The following is a 17726-nucleotide window of genomic DNA, read 5'->3' as shown; positions in this document are numbered from 1 at the left end:
CCCGGTCATGGCTGCCACCGGCTCCCCTGCTTTCTCCAGCCCCTGCCACTGGTGACCTCCTGGTGGCAAACCCACTTCCTGCATTCTGATTCTCCCGACCGCTCAGGACGTTCAGCTCCACTGACCCCCCTCCCTGGCACCCCGTAACCTGAGCTTCCTCAGCCCTGCGTGTCTCCCCCTGTTCTCCCGTCTCCTGCTTCCTTCTCCCCTGATGTGAACTAGCTGATGCCTGGTTCTCTGCCCTTTGTGCCTCCCACTCCCCCACCCCTGGTCCCCGGGGTCCCCCTCGCCCCACCCTCCTGTTCTCTCCGGGCGCGTCACCCCCCGGGGCTCCTGCCTCGTGTTCCTGAATGTCCCCCCTTGAGTACCTTCATTCCAACATCCCACCGCCATCTCCACCCCAGGGTGACAAAATCCCAACCCATCTCCCTTCTTTGAAAACCTGTTCCCCTTGGGCTTAACTTTTCTCTGTAAAGGGGGCCCCATGTCCAGGCATCCTTTCCTCGTGTCTGTCGACCCCTCCGCGTAATATGCCCACCTAGGGCTGACTTCCAGCCCATAGCCCAGCTTAGAAATTCTCAGGAATCTGGCCCTGACCCAACTTCTCCCAGTCAGATCTACTCCCCCTAGCAGGGATGGAAAATGGGAGCCACCTCATCGGCCAGCTCTGATCCATTGTTGGTGCTTTGTTAAGAAGGATTCTGAGGACACCTCTGGGCTCAGGCAAGAAAAGCACTGACAATCAGGAGGGTGGGCTGGGGACGGGGCAGCATGTGGACCAGGATCCGTCACGTCTGCTCTGGGGCTCTCCCCTCTCATCCATCCCAGCGCTCTGAGACCACCCCGGCGTCGCGCCCACATTTACCTCCGGCTCCCCCCATTCAGCTCACCTTCACTCACACAGCGCTTCTGTTCTGGAATGTTCTTCTTCCTCTGGCTTCTCTGAGTTCCACTCAAGTTCCCCCATCTCCTGTGAGTCCCCAGGGAGCACTCGAGGCTTTGCCTGATCTCCTGTAGCCCTGAACACGTGTGTCCTCCTTCCCTCGGTCGAGAGGCCCCTGAGAGTCCATGACTTCACCTCCTGGTAGCCTCTGGCTCCATCACTTGGTCCAGGCTGGGTTGGGGGTGGAGGGAAGAAGCAAGGAAACATCCCCCCACCCAAGCTCAGGCAGACAAGTCCCCAGAGGAGGGACCGCCATCTACTGAGCACCTACTGTGTGCCAGGGACTCTGCGCTTACCCCAGAGCAGCTTAGCCGTGCCCCCCCAGGACCCTCCTTCCAACACCCGTCATGTGCACCTTTAATCTCTTAGCCGTCCAAGCGCGGATCTGACTTCTTCCCAGACTGCACGCCATGAGGACAGACCCCCCCCACCCATCTCACTCAGCAGGGAATCCCTGGTGCCTGGTACACAGTCTGGCGCACACAGAGCCCTTACCCAGAAAAGCTTTGTCGAGTCGGGAGCTGGTCCCACACAACCCTGAGAGGCGGTGATTTCTACCCCCTTTCTGCAGCTGAGAAAAACTGAGAGGCTCGGGGGATGAGGTGACCAGCCGGAGTCACGCCCAGGATGCCTGGGGCAGAGCAAGAGTTTGGGCCAGGTCTTCCTGACCGCCAGGCCCTCCTTCACTGCATCCGGGGCCCCTTCCCTCGTACCCTGCAAGCAGCCACCTGGATCTGGGCAGGACAGGGTCCCTGGGTGTGTGTCAGTCACCCCTTTAACCTCCTAAAGCCAACAAGGCAGCCCTGAGGTGGGGGGGCAGCCCTGCTATTTTTAAACTCCGAGGGCTCTGTTTACCCGTTGACGCCGTGGGGCTCTGTCTGTCTTCTCCTCGTGCGCCCGTCGTCTGGGCCTCCGTAGCTGCGCACCACGGCGTGCAGTACAGCGCGGAGCACGCTTTCATGGACTCAGCGACGTCAGCAGCTTTCAGTCCCGTCGCTCTTTATGGCGCCTACATGAGGCTCTTACATTGTTGCAGTCATTTTGGTTTATAAGCTTCCTTTCTTCCCCCCTTCATTTTAGTTTATTGTTTACATTTTATTCCCAGCAAGGCCTGGAGGCCCGGCAGAAAAACCCTTCCCGGGGCTGACTGGGGTGGACTGACGTCCCCATAAAGCATGTCCTGTTGCTGTGGCCTGGGGGGCTGTGTGTTTCATTATGGCCTGCACCTCCAGAGCCTCCCAGTTAGGGGCCACCTGGATGGGTTTGTTGTGAGAGCAAGTCCTTGGTGGCTGTATTTCTGGGAGCCATAGAGCAGGTGTACAGAGAATATTGGAGTTTCTGCCAGTATTGGGCCTGCGCTGACCCACAGAGTTAAGAACCTGGCCACTTCTTAAAGAGCTCAAAAACTATAAAAAAGGAAATGCTCCTGCCTCTGTTAGGAGAGTTTGGGGTGTTTTTGGGGTGTTTTGCTTTAATAAAGCCCAGTTATGATAAGTTCTCTTTCATTTTAATCGTCGACCCTGGAAGTTATACAATGATAGCTCCAGTCCCATGCGTTCATTCACCTAACAGAGGTATTTGAGCACCTACTGTGTGCTGTGTGGCACGGTTCTGGAAGTGGGGGCGAACAGGACTGTCTTGACTCAGGCTGCCGTAACAGAATACCACAGACGGTGGGGCTCAAACACAGGCATTTACTTGTCATACTTCTGGAAGTCCAAGATGAAGGTACCAACATGGTTGGTTTTGGCTGAAGGCTCTCTTCCCTGGCTTGCAGACGGCTGCCTTCTTACTGTGTCCTCACATGGCAGAGAGAGAGCTCTGGGGCCTTTTCCTCATCTTACCAAGGCACTAACCCTGTTGGATTAGGGCCCCACCCATATGACCTTATTTAACCCAATTACCTCTTAAAGACCCCACCCCAAATACAGGGGAGTTAGGGCTTCAACATATGAATGGGGGTGGGGGTGGGGACAATTCAGTCCAAAGCAAAAACAAATGAGGTTCCTGCCTCATAGAATGTATTAATTTCCTAAGGGCCACAAACTGGGTGACCTATCACAACAGAAATTTACTCTTGCATAGGAGTCTGAAATCAAGGTGTCGGCGTGCCCATGCTCTCTCTGACAGGTGTAAGGGAGGGTCCTTTCCTGCCTCTCCAAGCCTGTGGCAGTTGCGGACAATCCTTGATGTTCCTTGGCTTATAATTCATTACTGCAGTCTCTGCCTCTGTCTTCACCTGGCCTTCTCCCCTGTGGGTCTGTGTCTAAATTTCCCTCTTCTTATAAGGACACATATTGGACTTTGGGCCCACCCTGATGCGGTAGGACTGCATCTTAACTGGATTGCACTTGCAAAGACCCTATTTTCAAATAAGGTGACATTCACAGCTGCCATGGACTTGGATTTGGGGGACAGTGTTCAGCCAACTACAGGGAGTTTGCATTCTAGTAGAAGAGGTGGCAAATGAAGCAGTAAGCCAACAAGATAAATGCAGGTGGAGGGAAGGATTTTGAAGGCAAAAAACCAGGACAGGGGGATGGGGACGAGGGAGTGGCTGCATTACCGGAGGAGCGGGAGAGGTCTTGAGGTCTCCAGTGCACTCCCCCTGGACACTGTATGGAAACCCATCAGCAGAGGAGGTGGAAGGGACCCCGGGGTCCGTGTCTGGAGGTTCGGCTCTGGGGCTGCTTGGGCCGTCTGCCCCATGGCCACCTGCCCACCCTCCGTGAGGACAAAGGTCTCCCATGGCATCCCTCTAAAGGGGGGTGGGATTTCGGCCTCTGTTCCCAGCTGACACCTGTCCTCTCTCCAGATGTAGGGGGCCCCACAGACCCCATCGCTCCAACCATCATCATTCCTCCCAAGAACACCAGCGTGGTGACCGGGACCTCGGAGGTGACCATGGAGTGCGTGGCCAATGCCAGGTGGGCAGTGCCCCTCCCCCACTTTAACTCCAGCGAGCGCCCCTGACCTGTGGGCTCGGAGGAGACCAGTCGGAATTCAGACAGGCCCAGAAGTGTCACGTGAGGACCCATGAAAGAAGATGGGGTATTTAGCCTAGAGGAGGGGTGACAGGTGGGCCGTCACAGAGCCCTCGGATGCAAGCAGGGCCCGCCCGAGAGGAGAGACCCCGCCTCGAGGCGTGGCAGCAGTTACGGGCCAGCAGATCCCAGCCCGGGATATCTGGGGCCGGTGGGGGATCCACTCATACTTCCAACGTTCAGAGCAGCCTGGAGATGGGTGGCTCACCTCTGCCAGCAGTGCCCTCCTCGCGTGCAGGCATGGGCAAGAGGAAAGCTGTGCTAGGAGACAGGTCACGTGATGGACTTTGCAGGAGGGTAGACCTGGGGTCAGGTGCAAATGCGGCCCCTTCTCAGCCGTGTACGACCCTCACTTCTCTCCCTTGGTCGTGTGTGGGCACTGTGCTACATGCCCTCCCACAAAACCTCCTTTCTTCCAACAGCTACCCACGTAGGTGTCACTACTCTGAAGCCCAGAGAGGGCAAGCAACCTACCCAAGGTCACCCAGCTGACCGATAGCAGAGTTGCAATACAACAAGCCACCACCCCTCGGGCCCATGCTCACTGCCAGGCTCTGGGCCTTAGTGTCCTCAGCTATAAAATGGGAAATGATGCAGCACTTACCTCAGCTGTGAGGCATGCAGGTAGAATGCTGGAGCCAGCCCGACCTGACACCTCCTAAGTGCTCCAGAAAGATGATCCAATGTGATGGAGTGAGCAGTTAGACCAGTGACCCCAAGGTCACCCCCAGCTGAAGTTTCTCGGACAGCGTGTCTCTGTAGCAGTGCTTCTAAAAGTATGCTTCTCAGGGACTTCCCTGGTGATCCAGTGGTAAAGAATCCGCCTTCCAGGGCAAGGGACACAGGTTCGATCCCTGGTCGGGGAACTAAGATTCCCACATGCCGTGGGGCAACTAAGCTCGTGCACCACAACTACTGAGCACGCGCGCCACAACTAGAGAGAGAAAACCCGCATGCCACAACTAGAGAGAAGCCGGCGCACCACAACGAAAGAGCCCACATGCCGCAACTAAGACCCAACGCAGCCAAAAAAAATTTTTTAATACATAAAAGTACATTTCTCAGAACCCAAGTTTCTCACAAGTAGGGGAAAGGCCGCCAGGATGCAACAGAGCACGTTAAGGGAGCAGAGAAGAACCTACATAACACCATTCAGGCCAGGCTGCCCAAACTCACTCGACCATGAAACCCCTTTTTCTTGGGACCCCTCTGAGCCCCCGGGGAGCTAGCACGGACCCCACTTTGGCAGATCCGCCCTTAGGGATCCATCAGGTGTTAAACAGGAGAGCCGGGCCAACCCCAGCTCAGGGGTCCTTGGGGAGCCGGGGTCAGTGATGGAGGAAAGGAGGCCCAGCTCACACCCTCAGCCCTCTCTCAGAGTTGGGGGTGCGTATGTCCACCTGCCTGCCTTTGTTTCCCCATCTCCAAACTTTGGGTGCTTCCCTCCCATTTCAACTTGTCACTTTCCCTCACCTTTCACACTTTCCTATCCACTGACTTCTATGGGATGGGGCACGGCACGCGGAGCAGAGCAGAAGAAAGGGAGATGTGTGGAAAGGACGCTTCTCTGCTCTCGAAAGCCCCCGAGCACGAGTTACCCCCGGGACCGGGTCCTGTGTGAACCCATCCACCCTCGCCACAACCCCCGGGTGGGCACGGTTGCCCCCATTTCACAGACGAGGAAACTGAGGCCCAGAGCACTGGAGGAGCCGCGCCAAACAACGGCTTCACCTAGAAAGTGTCAGGGGCGTGGGCAAACCCAGGCAGCCTGGCCCCGGACCTGCAGTCCTTACCATGCCCTGCCCTGCCTCTCGGGCCTCTGAAGTCTCTGTGGCTGATGGCCTGCCTCCCTCGCACCCCCCCCCCGCCACCCAGGCCCCTGATCAAGCTGCACATCACTTGGAAGAAGGATGGGGTGCTGCTGTCCAGCGGCATCAGCGACTACAACCGCCGGCTCACCATCCCCAACCCTACGGGCAGCGACGCCGGTTACTACGAGTGTGAGGCCATCCTTCGCGGCAGCAGTGCCGCCTCTGTCGTCCGTGGCGCCTACCTGTCTGTGCTGGGTGAGACGGGGTGGGGCTGCTGGGGTCCCCCAAGCATGGCTGGGGCCTACTTAAGGGTGACCCCCCAAACGGTGGCCATACCAACAGGAGCACAGCTCTGACACCTCCCCCCCTGTCCCCCCTCCTCCAGAACCGCCTCAGTTTGTCAAGGAGCCAGAGAGACACATCACAGCAGAGATGGAGAAAGTGGTGGACGTCCCCTGTCGGGCCAAAGGTAACGCGGTGGTGTGGATGGAGGGGGACAGGAACCCCCGGACCTTCAGCCGCTCCTGTCCCTGACATGAACTTTTCTAAATTCTCATCCTTCTCATCACTGAGCAGAGAGTCAGTCTGGCTGTAGGCAGACACCCCAGGAAACAACAGGCCAAATTACCATAATCTCAGAGCTGGAAATCAACCCCCTGTTACCATAACTTGAAGGTTACAAATGAATCCAAATTACCGTAATTTCAGGATAGGTGACAGACCTAAATTGCCCATAATCTGAGAGTCGTAGACAATATGCCAAATTATCGTTACGTCAGAACTGAGTGCATCTCTGCCTGGTGTCTGGGCCATTTTGCTTCACCTCCTCCCACCATTTTTACTTAACCCCGCCTTGTCAGAATTCTTGCAGACTTTCTACTTTTCCCATCCCCACCCCCCCCTTCAGGTTCCACTGAGCTCAAAGGCACCCCGAAACCAGGGTGAAATCTGGGATGATGGGATGATAGGGGAGAGCGTGCATGACGGGACAGGGTCTGACATTGAACAGAGAGGAGAATGTAGCCCAGGCAGGAGGGAGGGTCCAGTGGAGGGGGAGGGGGGATACTGACCCCGGTTCTGAGACCACACCAGGGGAAGACAGAGATCCGTTCATTTACTGAACAAAGGTTTTGGAGGGCTTATCATGTGCCGATACTGTTCTCAGGGCTGGAGAGACACAGGCTGAACCAAACAGCCCAATCCCCGCTCTTACAGAACTTACGTTCTCATGAGGAAGGTAGACAGACCAATAAGCAAATAAAGAGAGCGTATTTCACTTCATCTAAAATGCCATGGGTTGTAAGATGCCCCATTATTTCATGTGCCTCTAAGAAAGAAAAGGGACTGCCAATTAAATTATGACATGCTGTCGATTGTAAGACACGTCCTGATTTGAGACGTTGAGCCTTTGAGAAGGCTCTGCTTGGACTGGATGAACTATTAGAGGACGTCAGGGTTGAAAAGTGCTGGGAAGGAAAAACAAGTAGGCTGAGGGGGCTCGGAGCCACGGGGTGGTCTTTCGAACGGAGTTTGGGGACCTTTTCTGTAGAAGTCACATTTGAGCAGAGACGCAGTGGGAGAGGTGAGAGGGCCAGGGGATACCTATGGGAAGAGCATGCCAGGCTGGGGACATAGCTTGGGGAAGGCTGAGGCATAAGGGGAGCCCCATTCACCTCCCTGTGCGACCCGGTAGGAGGGGGCTTCCGAAGGAACGCTGATCCCATCCGCCTGCCCCTTGACACAGGGTTCTCTGGTCACCTGGGTTTGTGAAAGCCCAGTTGGAGGTTCCCAGAGCACACAAAAGACTCTGCTAAATATTGCAGAAAAAATATAGCTTGTCCAGTTCAGCCTTTCCAAGCTAAACTAACCCCAGAATCTTTTAAATTTTCCTGGAATGCCTACTCGATGAGAATTTGAGAACTGTCCCTCTGAGAAAATCTTTCCCCGCTCCCGAGACCAACAGTGGCACCTCTGAGAAGGTTCTAGAAACCAAGACACCCCAGGGACACCCCGCCCCCCCTCCGAGGACTTGCTGCCTCAGCCTCTACCTGGGCATCCCTCAGGGGCGGCTGACGGTGGGCGCTCATCTCCCACAGGTGTGCCGCCACCCTCCATCACCTGGTACAAGGACTCGGCCGTGGTGGAGGTGGGGAGGCTAAGCCGCTTCCGGCAGCGAGGCGACGGGGGCCTGCAGATCAGCGGGCTAGTGCCCGACGATACCGGCATGTTCCAGTGCTTCGCCCGCAACGCGGCCGGCGAGGTGCAGACCTCCACCTACCTGGCCGTCACCAGTGAGTCGACCTTTCCTGTCCTGCACGAGCCCCTCCCGCCCAGGATGCAGCTTTCCTCCAAGCCAGGGGCCTCTTGAGAACAGGATGCTGTGCGGTGCAGAGACAGGATCCCAGAAGGCTGTCCCCCGGGGCCGGGTGGCTCTGGCCAGTGACACCTGCTGCTTCTGCAGCCAGCACCGTTTTTTCTTTTACAAACCAGAGCCTCGATTTCACATTTGATGAAGGATGAATCCCATTTACCTTGTCATGGAGGGTGTCAGCTGCCCTTGGGGGTCCTCAGTTTCCCCTAAATGGAGACTTGAGAATCAAGGCAGGGTGGGGACTGGTGTCACCTGGGTCCTTCCACGGGGCAGGTGGTAAGGGGAGCCCCTTGTGGGCCTTCCGGGCTTCTTCCCAATGCTGGGGCCCTGTCAGGACACCTGCATCCTTCCCTGCAGAGGGACCCACTTCAGCCAGCGGGAGTGGCAGGGCAGAACAAGGACCTGGGGTGTGCCTAAGAGGCCCCACTGTCTCCCTTCGCAGGCATCGCCCCCAACATCACCAGGGGCCCCCTGGACAGCACGGTGATTGACGGCATGTCAGTGGTGCTGGCTTGTGAGACTTCGGGGGCGCCCCGGCCGGCCATCACTTGGCAGAAAGGTAGCTGAGACAGATCTGCTTTGGAGGGTGTGGCCACGTGACAAAGTCTAGGGCAGTCCCCAGGGCTCAGTTCTAGAGCCAGCCGGGTGGGGTTTCCCATGTACAGTTGGGAAGGTTGTGCACTGTACAACCCAAGACGGTTTCTTTCACACGACGGTAGGTACCACGTGCCACCCTGCCAGGCTCAAGGCTCAGCTCTGCCTCTTGTGAGGCCTGTGACCTTGGAGCCTCAAGGTTCCCGTCTGTAAAATGGGGACAGTAGGACACATACCTGGGAGTGGCATGAACACTAGACGAGAGGATGCTCATGCAGGGCCTGCTCTGTGCCTGGGAAGTAGGGAGGCCCAAACAATGATGGCTGATGCAACATCCCGGTGAAGGTTGTTCGTACAGGTAGGAGGCCATCCCCGCTCCGCAGGCAGCTTGCGGGGCTCCCGACACCTGAGCCACCAAAGCCCAAGCCGTCTACCTAGGTCCACCCGCCCCGCGTGACTCCTCCACACTGTGCATTGTACACTCACCTTCACAGCCCTCCCCGGGGACACACACACATGTACACACACACACACACAGTCACTCACTCACACCCCCCAGGCCTCTGCTCAGATGAACCTTCTCCACAGGACTCGCCCAGGCCCTCCCCCGACCCCCCGCGGCTTTATTTTCCCACCTTCTAATCCGCAAGATCGTCTGCACCTTGGCTTTGCTTATTGCCTGGCCCCCCACGAGGTCAGGGCTTTCGATTTCGTCCCCTGCTATCTCCCCAGGGCCTAGAACAGAGTCTGACACACAGTAGATACCCCATCACTATTGGTGGGGGGAGTGTGGGCACACTAAGGCCCAGAAGCAAACACACCCACCTAACACGCTCACTTGTTCAGTACGCCCACACGTGTGTGCAGAGGGACCCGCTCACCCCCAGACGTGCACATGGACAGTCCCCTCTGTACAGACAGGTGGGATTTTCTCTAAAATAGGTACAGTCACGAAAACCTGCATTCTCAGACTCACTCACACACGGCGTATCCTCTCCCTCCCTCCCTCCCTCCCTCCCTCTCCCTCTTTCCAGGACTCCCTAGGTCCCACTGCAGAGGGAGGTCCGTCCTGACAAGGGCTGCCCCCGCCCTATGTGTCCCTCTCCGCCCCCACCCCTTACTGTTCCCACCCATCACTTTCCTCCGCTCCCCTGCAGGTGACTCTCCAGAAGCATCCTCCCACGGGATGCTTGTCACCACTTTGTCAGAGCTCTCTGTCCCCTCCCCCCAGCCCAGGTGCCAGCTGCCTCCGAGGGCTGTGCCCGGCAGCGTCAGGAGACAGTGCTGGCTTCCTCTGGTGAAGGGCAGACAGCGCGGTGGGTGGAGAGACATCAGGAGACCCGGGATCTGGGCCCCCCACTCTGTGACCGTGTGCCCTTGTGTCCATCACCAAGTCAGAAACCATTCTGGTCCCCAGCCCCGCTGCCACCACCATCCCCCTACCGGTGGCCCTTCCAGGCTTTCTGAAGCTGGGAGCTTGCCTGAGCTCACCCTGCCCCAGACGGGCCGGGGACGGGTGGGAGTGCCATCCAGGCCCTTGGCGATGTCAGTGTGCCAGGGCGGCAGCCTGAACCCATGCATCCCCCCCAACCCCGTGTCGCCCCAGGGGAGCGCATCCTGGCCAGCGGCTCGGTCCAGCTGCCTCGCTTCACGCTCCTGGAATCCGGCAGCCTGCTCGTCAGCCCCACGCACACCTCCGACGCCGGCACCTACACCTGTTTGGCCACCAACTCTCGGGGGGTCGACGAAGCCTCGGCCGACCTGGTTGTGTGGGGTGAGTATGAAGGGCAAGCGGGAGCTCTTTAGTTAGTTGGTTAGTTGACGCTGAGCGCCCGCGAGCCCCTGCAGCTCCACATCCGTGTGTCTGTCCAGCCGGCACGTCTTACAAGAAGGACCTGGATGGATCAATGCAGAGGACAGGCCACAGGAAGGCCAAGGTCCCGCGGGTGATGCCGTGTGAGCGAGGCTCTGGCCGTGCCTGGCCAAGCTGAGAGAAGAGAGAGCTGATGGGCATAGACTTTAGGGCCGAAATCAGCACACTTTTTCTGTAAAGGGCCAGATAGTAAATATTTTAGGCTTCGTGAGCCAAACAGTCTCTGTCACAGCTCCATGAACTCCTCTGTTTCATCAAGAAAGCAGCTGTAGACGGTGGTGAATCCAGCAGGTGTGGCTGAGTGCCAGGACGGGGGAACTTACCCAGCCAGGCCCCCAGCTGGGCTCGACCCCAGGCTGTGGTTTGTGACCCCTGCTCTGGGGCAACTTCCCAAGCCCCTTCCCACCCTCAGATGGTACCACTTGGGGTCTGGTACCACACGTAGGTGTGGGCCGCCCTTCTAGGCTGAGCGCCAGGGGCCTGGTGGGTGATGGCGGGCATTAGACCCAGAATCAGACGATCCTATTTTTACCCTGGCTGGACCACTGGTGTGCTGGGAACACAGCCCTGATCTTTCTTCATCCCTTGCGTGGGTTTGTGGGAGCAAAATTAAAAGAGCCCCCACTGTGATCGTGGCTTCCAAGAATCCCACACCGTGGAAGCACGTGGTTCTTAACGTTCTGGGACATTGCCCACAGCAGACCAGTCCACCCGTAGAATTCAGCCACTCGGGTGCCGTTCACCTGAAGGTCCCCCTCCCCTACACCTGCATCTCACCTGTCTGTGTGGGACCCACCTGTTTCCCTTCCCACCACGCCGTCTCCCTGCTCTCTTTCAGCCCGGACCCGCATCACCAAGCCCCCCCAGGACCAGAGCGTCATCAAGGGAACCCAGGCCTCCATGATGTGTGGAGCGACCCACGACCCTGGAGTGACTGTCAGGTACTCCTTCGGCTGTGGCCCCTTGTAGGCAAAAGGGGAGGGGCAGCTTTAGGGGGTAGCTGGTTGCTGGGCGAGTGTCTACACGGGTAAGTGTGGCCCGTGCAGAGCTAGTGCAGGGCTGGGACATGGGGGATACTAAGTAAATGCCTGGCGGACTGACCAGCCTGAGTTGAATTGGGCAGGGTGGTGGGGGGAGGGGAAGGGGCTGGGGGGTGAAGAAGTGGAGGAAAGGGAGTGGGGGAGGGCGGAAGGGAAGGGATGAGAAAGAGGCATCTGTCTGGGGAGAGGTGGAGGCTCCGGGTTGCTCGGGACCCCCTGCTAGCACCACCCCCCCAGGCCTTAGACCCTCCGCCCACAGCGTGGACAGCAGGGGGGTCTGGGTAAACAGGCGTGGGAGCAGTGACAGGGCTGGGAAGGGAAAGGGTCCTGAGGTGACCCTCAAAGGGACACATGTGAGGGACAGAGGCCCAGCCTGGGGCCACCCCCGCCATCCTCCTTGGGAGCCCAGACCTCGGCCAGCCACTTGGCCTGGAGGGAACCAGGTCCCGCCGTGGAACGCCCTGGAGAGGCCAGGGAGCACAGAAGAAGCCGAGAAAGTCACGAAAGCTGGGAACCCTCCCAGGCTGGGCACAAGGACACTTCCTGGAACTAAAACAGGAACAAAATGGTCCCTTCAGGCTCTCCCTTGAGCTCTGGGATGCTGAGTGGAAAACGTCACTGTTTCCTTAGAAATAAATACTCCCTCCGTGCTGCTTCTCTATTTTATGGGCAATGTCACTGCCAAAGCAACTGGCACGGAGCTGGAAGGGCCGGGCACTGATGCCACTTGGAGTAACGGCCCGCTCTGCTCAGGAGGCAGTTGTGTCCTGGGACCCCACCTGGTGGCCACTGGGTATATGACAGTCTGTATGGCTGTGACAAATGGGACCCCGGAAACCAAGGTTGGAGGCAAGGGTACCACAACTTTTTTTTTTTTGCTTTATTTCCCCTTTTTTATTTTATTTTTTATTGAAGTATAGTTGATTTACAATGTCGTGTTCATTACTACTGTACAGCAAAGTGATTCAGTTATACATATGTATGTATATTCTTTTCCATTTTGGTTTATCAGAGGATATTAAACATAGTTCTCTGTGCTACACAGTAGGACCTTGTTGTGTAAAGGCTGTGTATAAAAGCTTACATCTGTAACCCCAACCTCCCAGTTCACCCTTCCCGACCCCCCGCCCCCTTGGCAACCGCCAGTCTGTTCTCTATGACCGCGATTCTGTTTCTGTTTTGTAGATAAGTTCATTTGTGTCATATTTTAGATTCCACATGTAAGTGATAGCATATGGTATTTGTCTTTCTCTTTCTGACTTACTTCACTTAGTATGATAATCTTTAGTTGCATCCACATTGCTGCAAATGGCATTATTTTGTTCTTTTTTATGGCTAATGTTCCATTGTGTGTATGTACCACATCTTCTTTATCCATTCCTCCATCGACAGACATCCATGGTTGTTTCCATGTCTTGGCTATTGTGAATAGTGCTGCTGTGAACATAGGGGTGCATGGATCTTTTTGAATTATAGTTTTTTCTGGATATATGTCCGGGAGTGGGATTGCTGGATCATTTGGTAGTTCTACGTTTAGTTTTCTGAGGAACCTCCATACTGTTTTCCACAGTGGCTGCACCACCTTACATTCAAGGGTGCTAGGCTTTTAGATCCACACCCATTCTCAGAGGATCTGTCTCAGGCCCCAGTTGGAGAAACACCTCATTAAACATTAAACATTGGCCCTTTAGGATACTCATCATCAAATGCAGACGTGAGCCTTGAAATCACATAGATGGAGTTAGAACACGGCCAGCAGATAATCTAGAAACATGAGCCTTGAAATCACATAGATGGAGTTAGAACATGGCCAACAGATAATCTAGAAACATGAGCCTTGAAATCACATAGACGGAGTTAGAACATGGCCAGCAGATAATCTAGAAACATGAGCCTTGAAATCACATAGACGGAGTTAGAACATGGCCAGCAGATAATCTAGAATATGCTTATCCCAGGGTTTATTAGATTTTTATTAAAAAAATTAATATACCAACTGTAAAAATGTCTTCCAGGAGAACCCACATGTTCTCCCCATAGAACACTGCTGTGGGTCTCAGACCCATACATAAATAGCCGCTATCACTTTAGCATCCATTAATTGCAAACTTTTATTGTAACAAAAAGCTATATTAAGTCAGTAAAACTTTAAAATAAATTGGTATTTTATTCAAATGTTATCTACTAATACTTGGGAAAAACTTGCACATTTTATTCATCCTCTGGACAATTCTTGTGAACAGAGAGATTTAGGGACCCTTTGCAATATATCTGCAGGCCCACGTTCCGGGACCGCCAGTGAACTACAGATGGGAAATCACTGTTCCAGTTTACTGGAGGGGTCCTCGCCTTAGAGTGGAATTACCCATCTAGGACAATCATTTTTAGATGGGGGAGGGAACAGAATTGGTCCATCATCCCCCCAAACTGGTGGCCAAGGCCACCCCGACATCTCCCACGCACGCCTGGTTTCCATCACCTTGGGGGAGGGGAGCTTCCCGGCAGCCCTCCACCTCCTTGAGGTGAGTCTTAGGGGTGGGGTGGGCCCCAGACTTAAGTATTTTTTTAGAAGTCCCCGAAGTGATTCTGATGTGTAGCCAGAATTAAAAATCCCTGTTCTGGCGGCAGGAAACATACCAGGGGTTCCCTGAGTAGACAGACTGGAAAGGATTTGAACAACCGAATCAGACTAAAGTGGGAGCCACTTAATCCTGGTTACATATCCTCAGAATAAAGCTGGGCTCCAGGGGATGCAGGCTGGGCAGGTGTAGGTGGCAGCATGAAAGGCCTCCAGAATTGCTTCTGTTTGGATCTGACCCCAGATCTAGACTGAATCCGAACAGTCCACCTTGTTAATATTCATCAGTACTGTTACTGTTTTTTCTTATCATACAGCTAATAGGTATCCGTTTTGGGAGGACAATATAGAAAATGCAGGTAAACCAAAAGACCATGGGGAGGGATGGAGAGAGAGGAAGTAGAAAAGTAGATTAATCTGTTCCCTTTCACTAGAGAGAGTAGTATTTGGGTGTCATTTGAAAAAACTAGAAACAGTGTTTTACTCTGTTTTTTCCCTTACGAACCTGTTGTGAATCTCTTCCTCTGTCAGTTATATGACTGTTCAGTCCTCCACTGTGTGGATGCCACATAATTTGTTACCAGTTCCCTAATGCTGGGTATGTGGATTGTTTCTGAATGTTTGCTCATGTTAAGAAATATCATTCTGAATGTCCTTATAACTAAATATTTTTGCACATCTTTGATTTCCTGAGGACTATAAAATATTATTTAGGGCTTCCCCGGTGGCGCAGTGGTTGAGAGTCTGCCTGCCGATGCAGGGGACGCGGGTTCGTGCCCCGGTCCGGGAAGATCCCACGTGCCCCGGAGCGGCTGGGCCCGTGAGCCATGGCCGCTGAGCCTGCGCGTCCGGAGCCTGTGCTCCGCAACGGGAGAGGCCACAGCAGTGAGAGGCCCGCGTACCGCAAAAATATATATATATATTACAGGCTCATTCTCCCCAGCCATCTCACACTCCCTAAACCCAGAGAGTTCTAGGGCCTTGTGACTCAGCCCCATCACCCTGTCCCTTCATTGAGCGACTGATGGGTTATTAGGAAAGCATCCCAGCCCGACCGCATTCCTGCCCTGGTCGCCCTTCCCTGGGGGGAAGCAGCCCAGCATCCTCCCGGGAGCTGGCACCCTGTGTGTGTTCATGACAATTATTGTGTCTCCTCCAGGGCAGATCCAGAGCAGGTATTGCTCATTGTCAGGCACGGGCATGTGTGTAGTTTCTCAAGTCCCCCTTTGTACTGACTGACCAAAGCTAAAGTGATTTTTCTAGATGCCAAAGTTAATTTGTCACAGTGATGCATTGATCTGATGATTCCCGTCATAAAACTAATCCCCACATGTAGTCTACGTGGAGACGTTCATTCTTTTTCCAGCCCTAATCTTTTTTTTTTTTTTTTTTTTTTTGCGGTACGCGGGCCTCTCACCGCTGTGGCCTCTCCCGCTGCGGAGCACAGGCTCTGGACGCCCAGGCTCAGCGGCCATGGCTCACGGGCCCAGCCGCTCCGCGGCATGTGGGATCCTCCTGGACCGGGGCACGAACCCGTGTCCCCTGCATCGGCAGGCGGACTCCCAACCACTGCGCCACCAGGGAAGCCCCCAGCCCTAATCTTTTAACCTCTTTGGAAGATACCTTTTGTCCACTCTGCACCGCTTGGTGATGGCTTCCGGCCAAAAGCGACCAGGCTGTGACCTGGACCTGAACTGAAGGTGTGAACGGTGGATAATGATATGGTCATGCTCCTGGACCAAGGGCCCCACCCGCAGGCGTGATGGGCTGCAGGTGCCCCCGCTGTGGCTGGGGGCTTGCCCCCTACCCACCTTTGGAGCTCCCTGCTCCAGACCAGCCCTGGGCTGTGCCCTCCCCAGCAGCCCCCCCCCCACCCTGCCTTCCCTGCCTCTCTTTACATAGCGGTCCTTCTTACTCTCAGGTACGTCTGGGAGAAGGATGGGGCCACACTGAGCATGGAGGGCAACCCCCGCATCCGTCTAGACAGAAACGGCTCCCTGCACATCTCGCAGACGTGGTCCGGGGACATCGGCACCTACACCTGCCGGGTGCTCTCAGCCGGAGGCAACGACTCTCGCAGTGCCCACCTGCGTGTGAGGTGAGGGCAGGCTCCGGGGGGTAAAGGGGTGCAGGCAGCAAAGGGAAGGCTGCGTCTAGGCAGGCCACCAGGCCAGGTGTGACCTGAGCCCGCCCACCTCACCCCAGCATCCTCCAGGCCTTCGCCAGCTCAGTTCGGCCCCTGTCAAGGGCGGGGAGTCTGGGTTATGGCTTTGGTCAGGTGGGCTCCAAAGCCAGTGCACAGAGTCTCCAGCTAGATGGCCCCAAAGGCTGGGTTCGGGGGCCGAGCACCAGATATCATGGGAGCTCAGACTGAGTCCTGGGTGTCACCTGATTCTAGACCTCACGGGGGGGCCCCGCCACACCTGTCTCCTCCAGGCAGCTGCCTCATGCCCCTGAGCACCCAGTGGCGACTCTCAGCGCCGCAGAGAGAAGGGCCGTCAACCTGACGTGGGCCAAGCCCTTCGACGGCAACAGCCCACTGATCCGCTACGTCCTGGAGATGTCGGAGAACAGTAAGGCTGCTCCCACCCCCTCCGCCGACCGCAGCCAGGGCGACCCCACTTCCATACCTTTGAGCCAACCCTCTGGACGGCCCAGCTCCCTCATCTGTAAAATGAGCCACGGCATCCTGCCGTCGTGTGACAATTGAACGAGATGACGCACAGGCTGGACTTGGGACCTGCCACCCAGAAGCCTCCAAGACACTGGCCATTAGTTTTTTGTTGGTTTTTTGTTGGTTTTTTTTTATTATTATTAATTTATTTATTTATATATATATTTTTGGCTGCGTTGGGTGTTCGTTGCTGCGCGCGGGCTTTCTCTAGTTGCAGCGAGCGGGGGCTACTGTTCGTTGTGGTGCACGGGCTTCTCATTGCAGTGGCTTCTCCTGTTGCGGAGCACGGGCTTCAGTAGTTGCAGCATGCGGGCTCTAGAGCGCAGGCTCAGTAGTTGTGGCCACGGGCTTAGTTGCTCCACGGCATGTGGGATCTTCCCGGACCAGGGCTCGAACCCGTGTCCCCTGCATTGGCAGGTGGATTCTTAACCACTGCGCCATCAGGGAAGTCCCTGGCCATTAGTTTTGTTTGTTTTTTTTAATTTTTATCCTCCATCCCCAAGCTATGAACTCCAAAATTAGCAGGCATCATTTGAGTGGTGTTTCAAATACAGTTTGCTAGAGCTCATCAATTTGAGAAAAAACAAAAAAGATAGAAAAGACAAATGCCTCTCAGTTTCCATGAGCCCTTGCTCCCTCCCCAGGAACCCCCAACCCCCTGGGACATGTGGGCTAAGGGGACCCAGAAAAATGACGTGACCAGCCTCTACTGGACCAAGCTGGGGAGGTACTACCCTGCCAGCCCAAACGAGGCTGGACCCCTGCTGGGAACGGAGGGGGAAGACGCGTGCACCCCCA

General features: G+C 55.5%; 1 protein-coding gene across 1 annotated transcript in view; it reads left to right on the top strand.

Annotated features, from left to right (window-relative positions):
* SDK2 (sidekick cell adhesion molecule 2) overlaps positions 1–17726 on the top strand; it is a 263335-nt gene that overhangs the window by 177954 nt on the left and 67655 nt on the right. Inside the window, exons 6-14 of the mRNA XM_059998549.1 lie at positions 3759–3870; positions 5863–6053; positions 6184–6267; positions 7895–8089; positions 8612–8728; positions 10370–10537; positions 11475–11577; positions 16176–16352; positions 16691–16827. Of these exons, the coding sequence (XP_059854532.1) occupies positions 3759–3870; positions 5863–6053; positions 6184–6267; positions 7895–8089; positions 8612–8728; positions 10370–10537; positions 11475–11577; positions 16176–16352; positions 16691–16827 (1284 nt within the window). The remainder of the gene's footprint in view (positions 1–3758; positions 3871–5862; positions 6054–6183; positions 6268–7894; positions 8090–8611; positions 8729–10369; positions 10538–11474; positions 11578–16175; positions 16353–16690; positions 16828–17726) is intronic.

The sequence above is a fragment of the Delphinus delphis genome, chromosome 19 (assembly GCF_949987515.2).
Source record: "Delphinus delphis chromosome 19, mDelDel1.2, whole genome shotgun sequence".
Classification (NCBI taxonomy): domain Eukaryota; kingdom Metazoa; phylum Chordata; class Mammalia; order Artiodactyla; family Delphinidae; genus Delphinus; species Delphinus delphis.
Note: the sequence above shows the minus strand (reverse complement) of the source record. Positions and strands in the feature narration are given on the sequence as shown.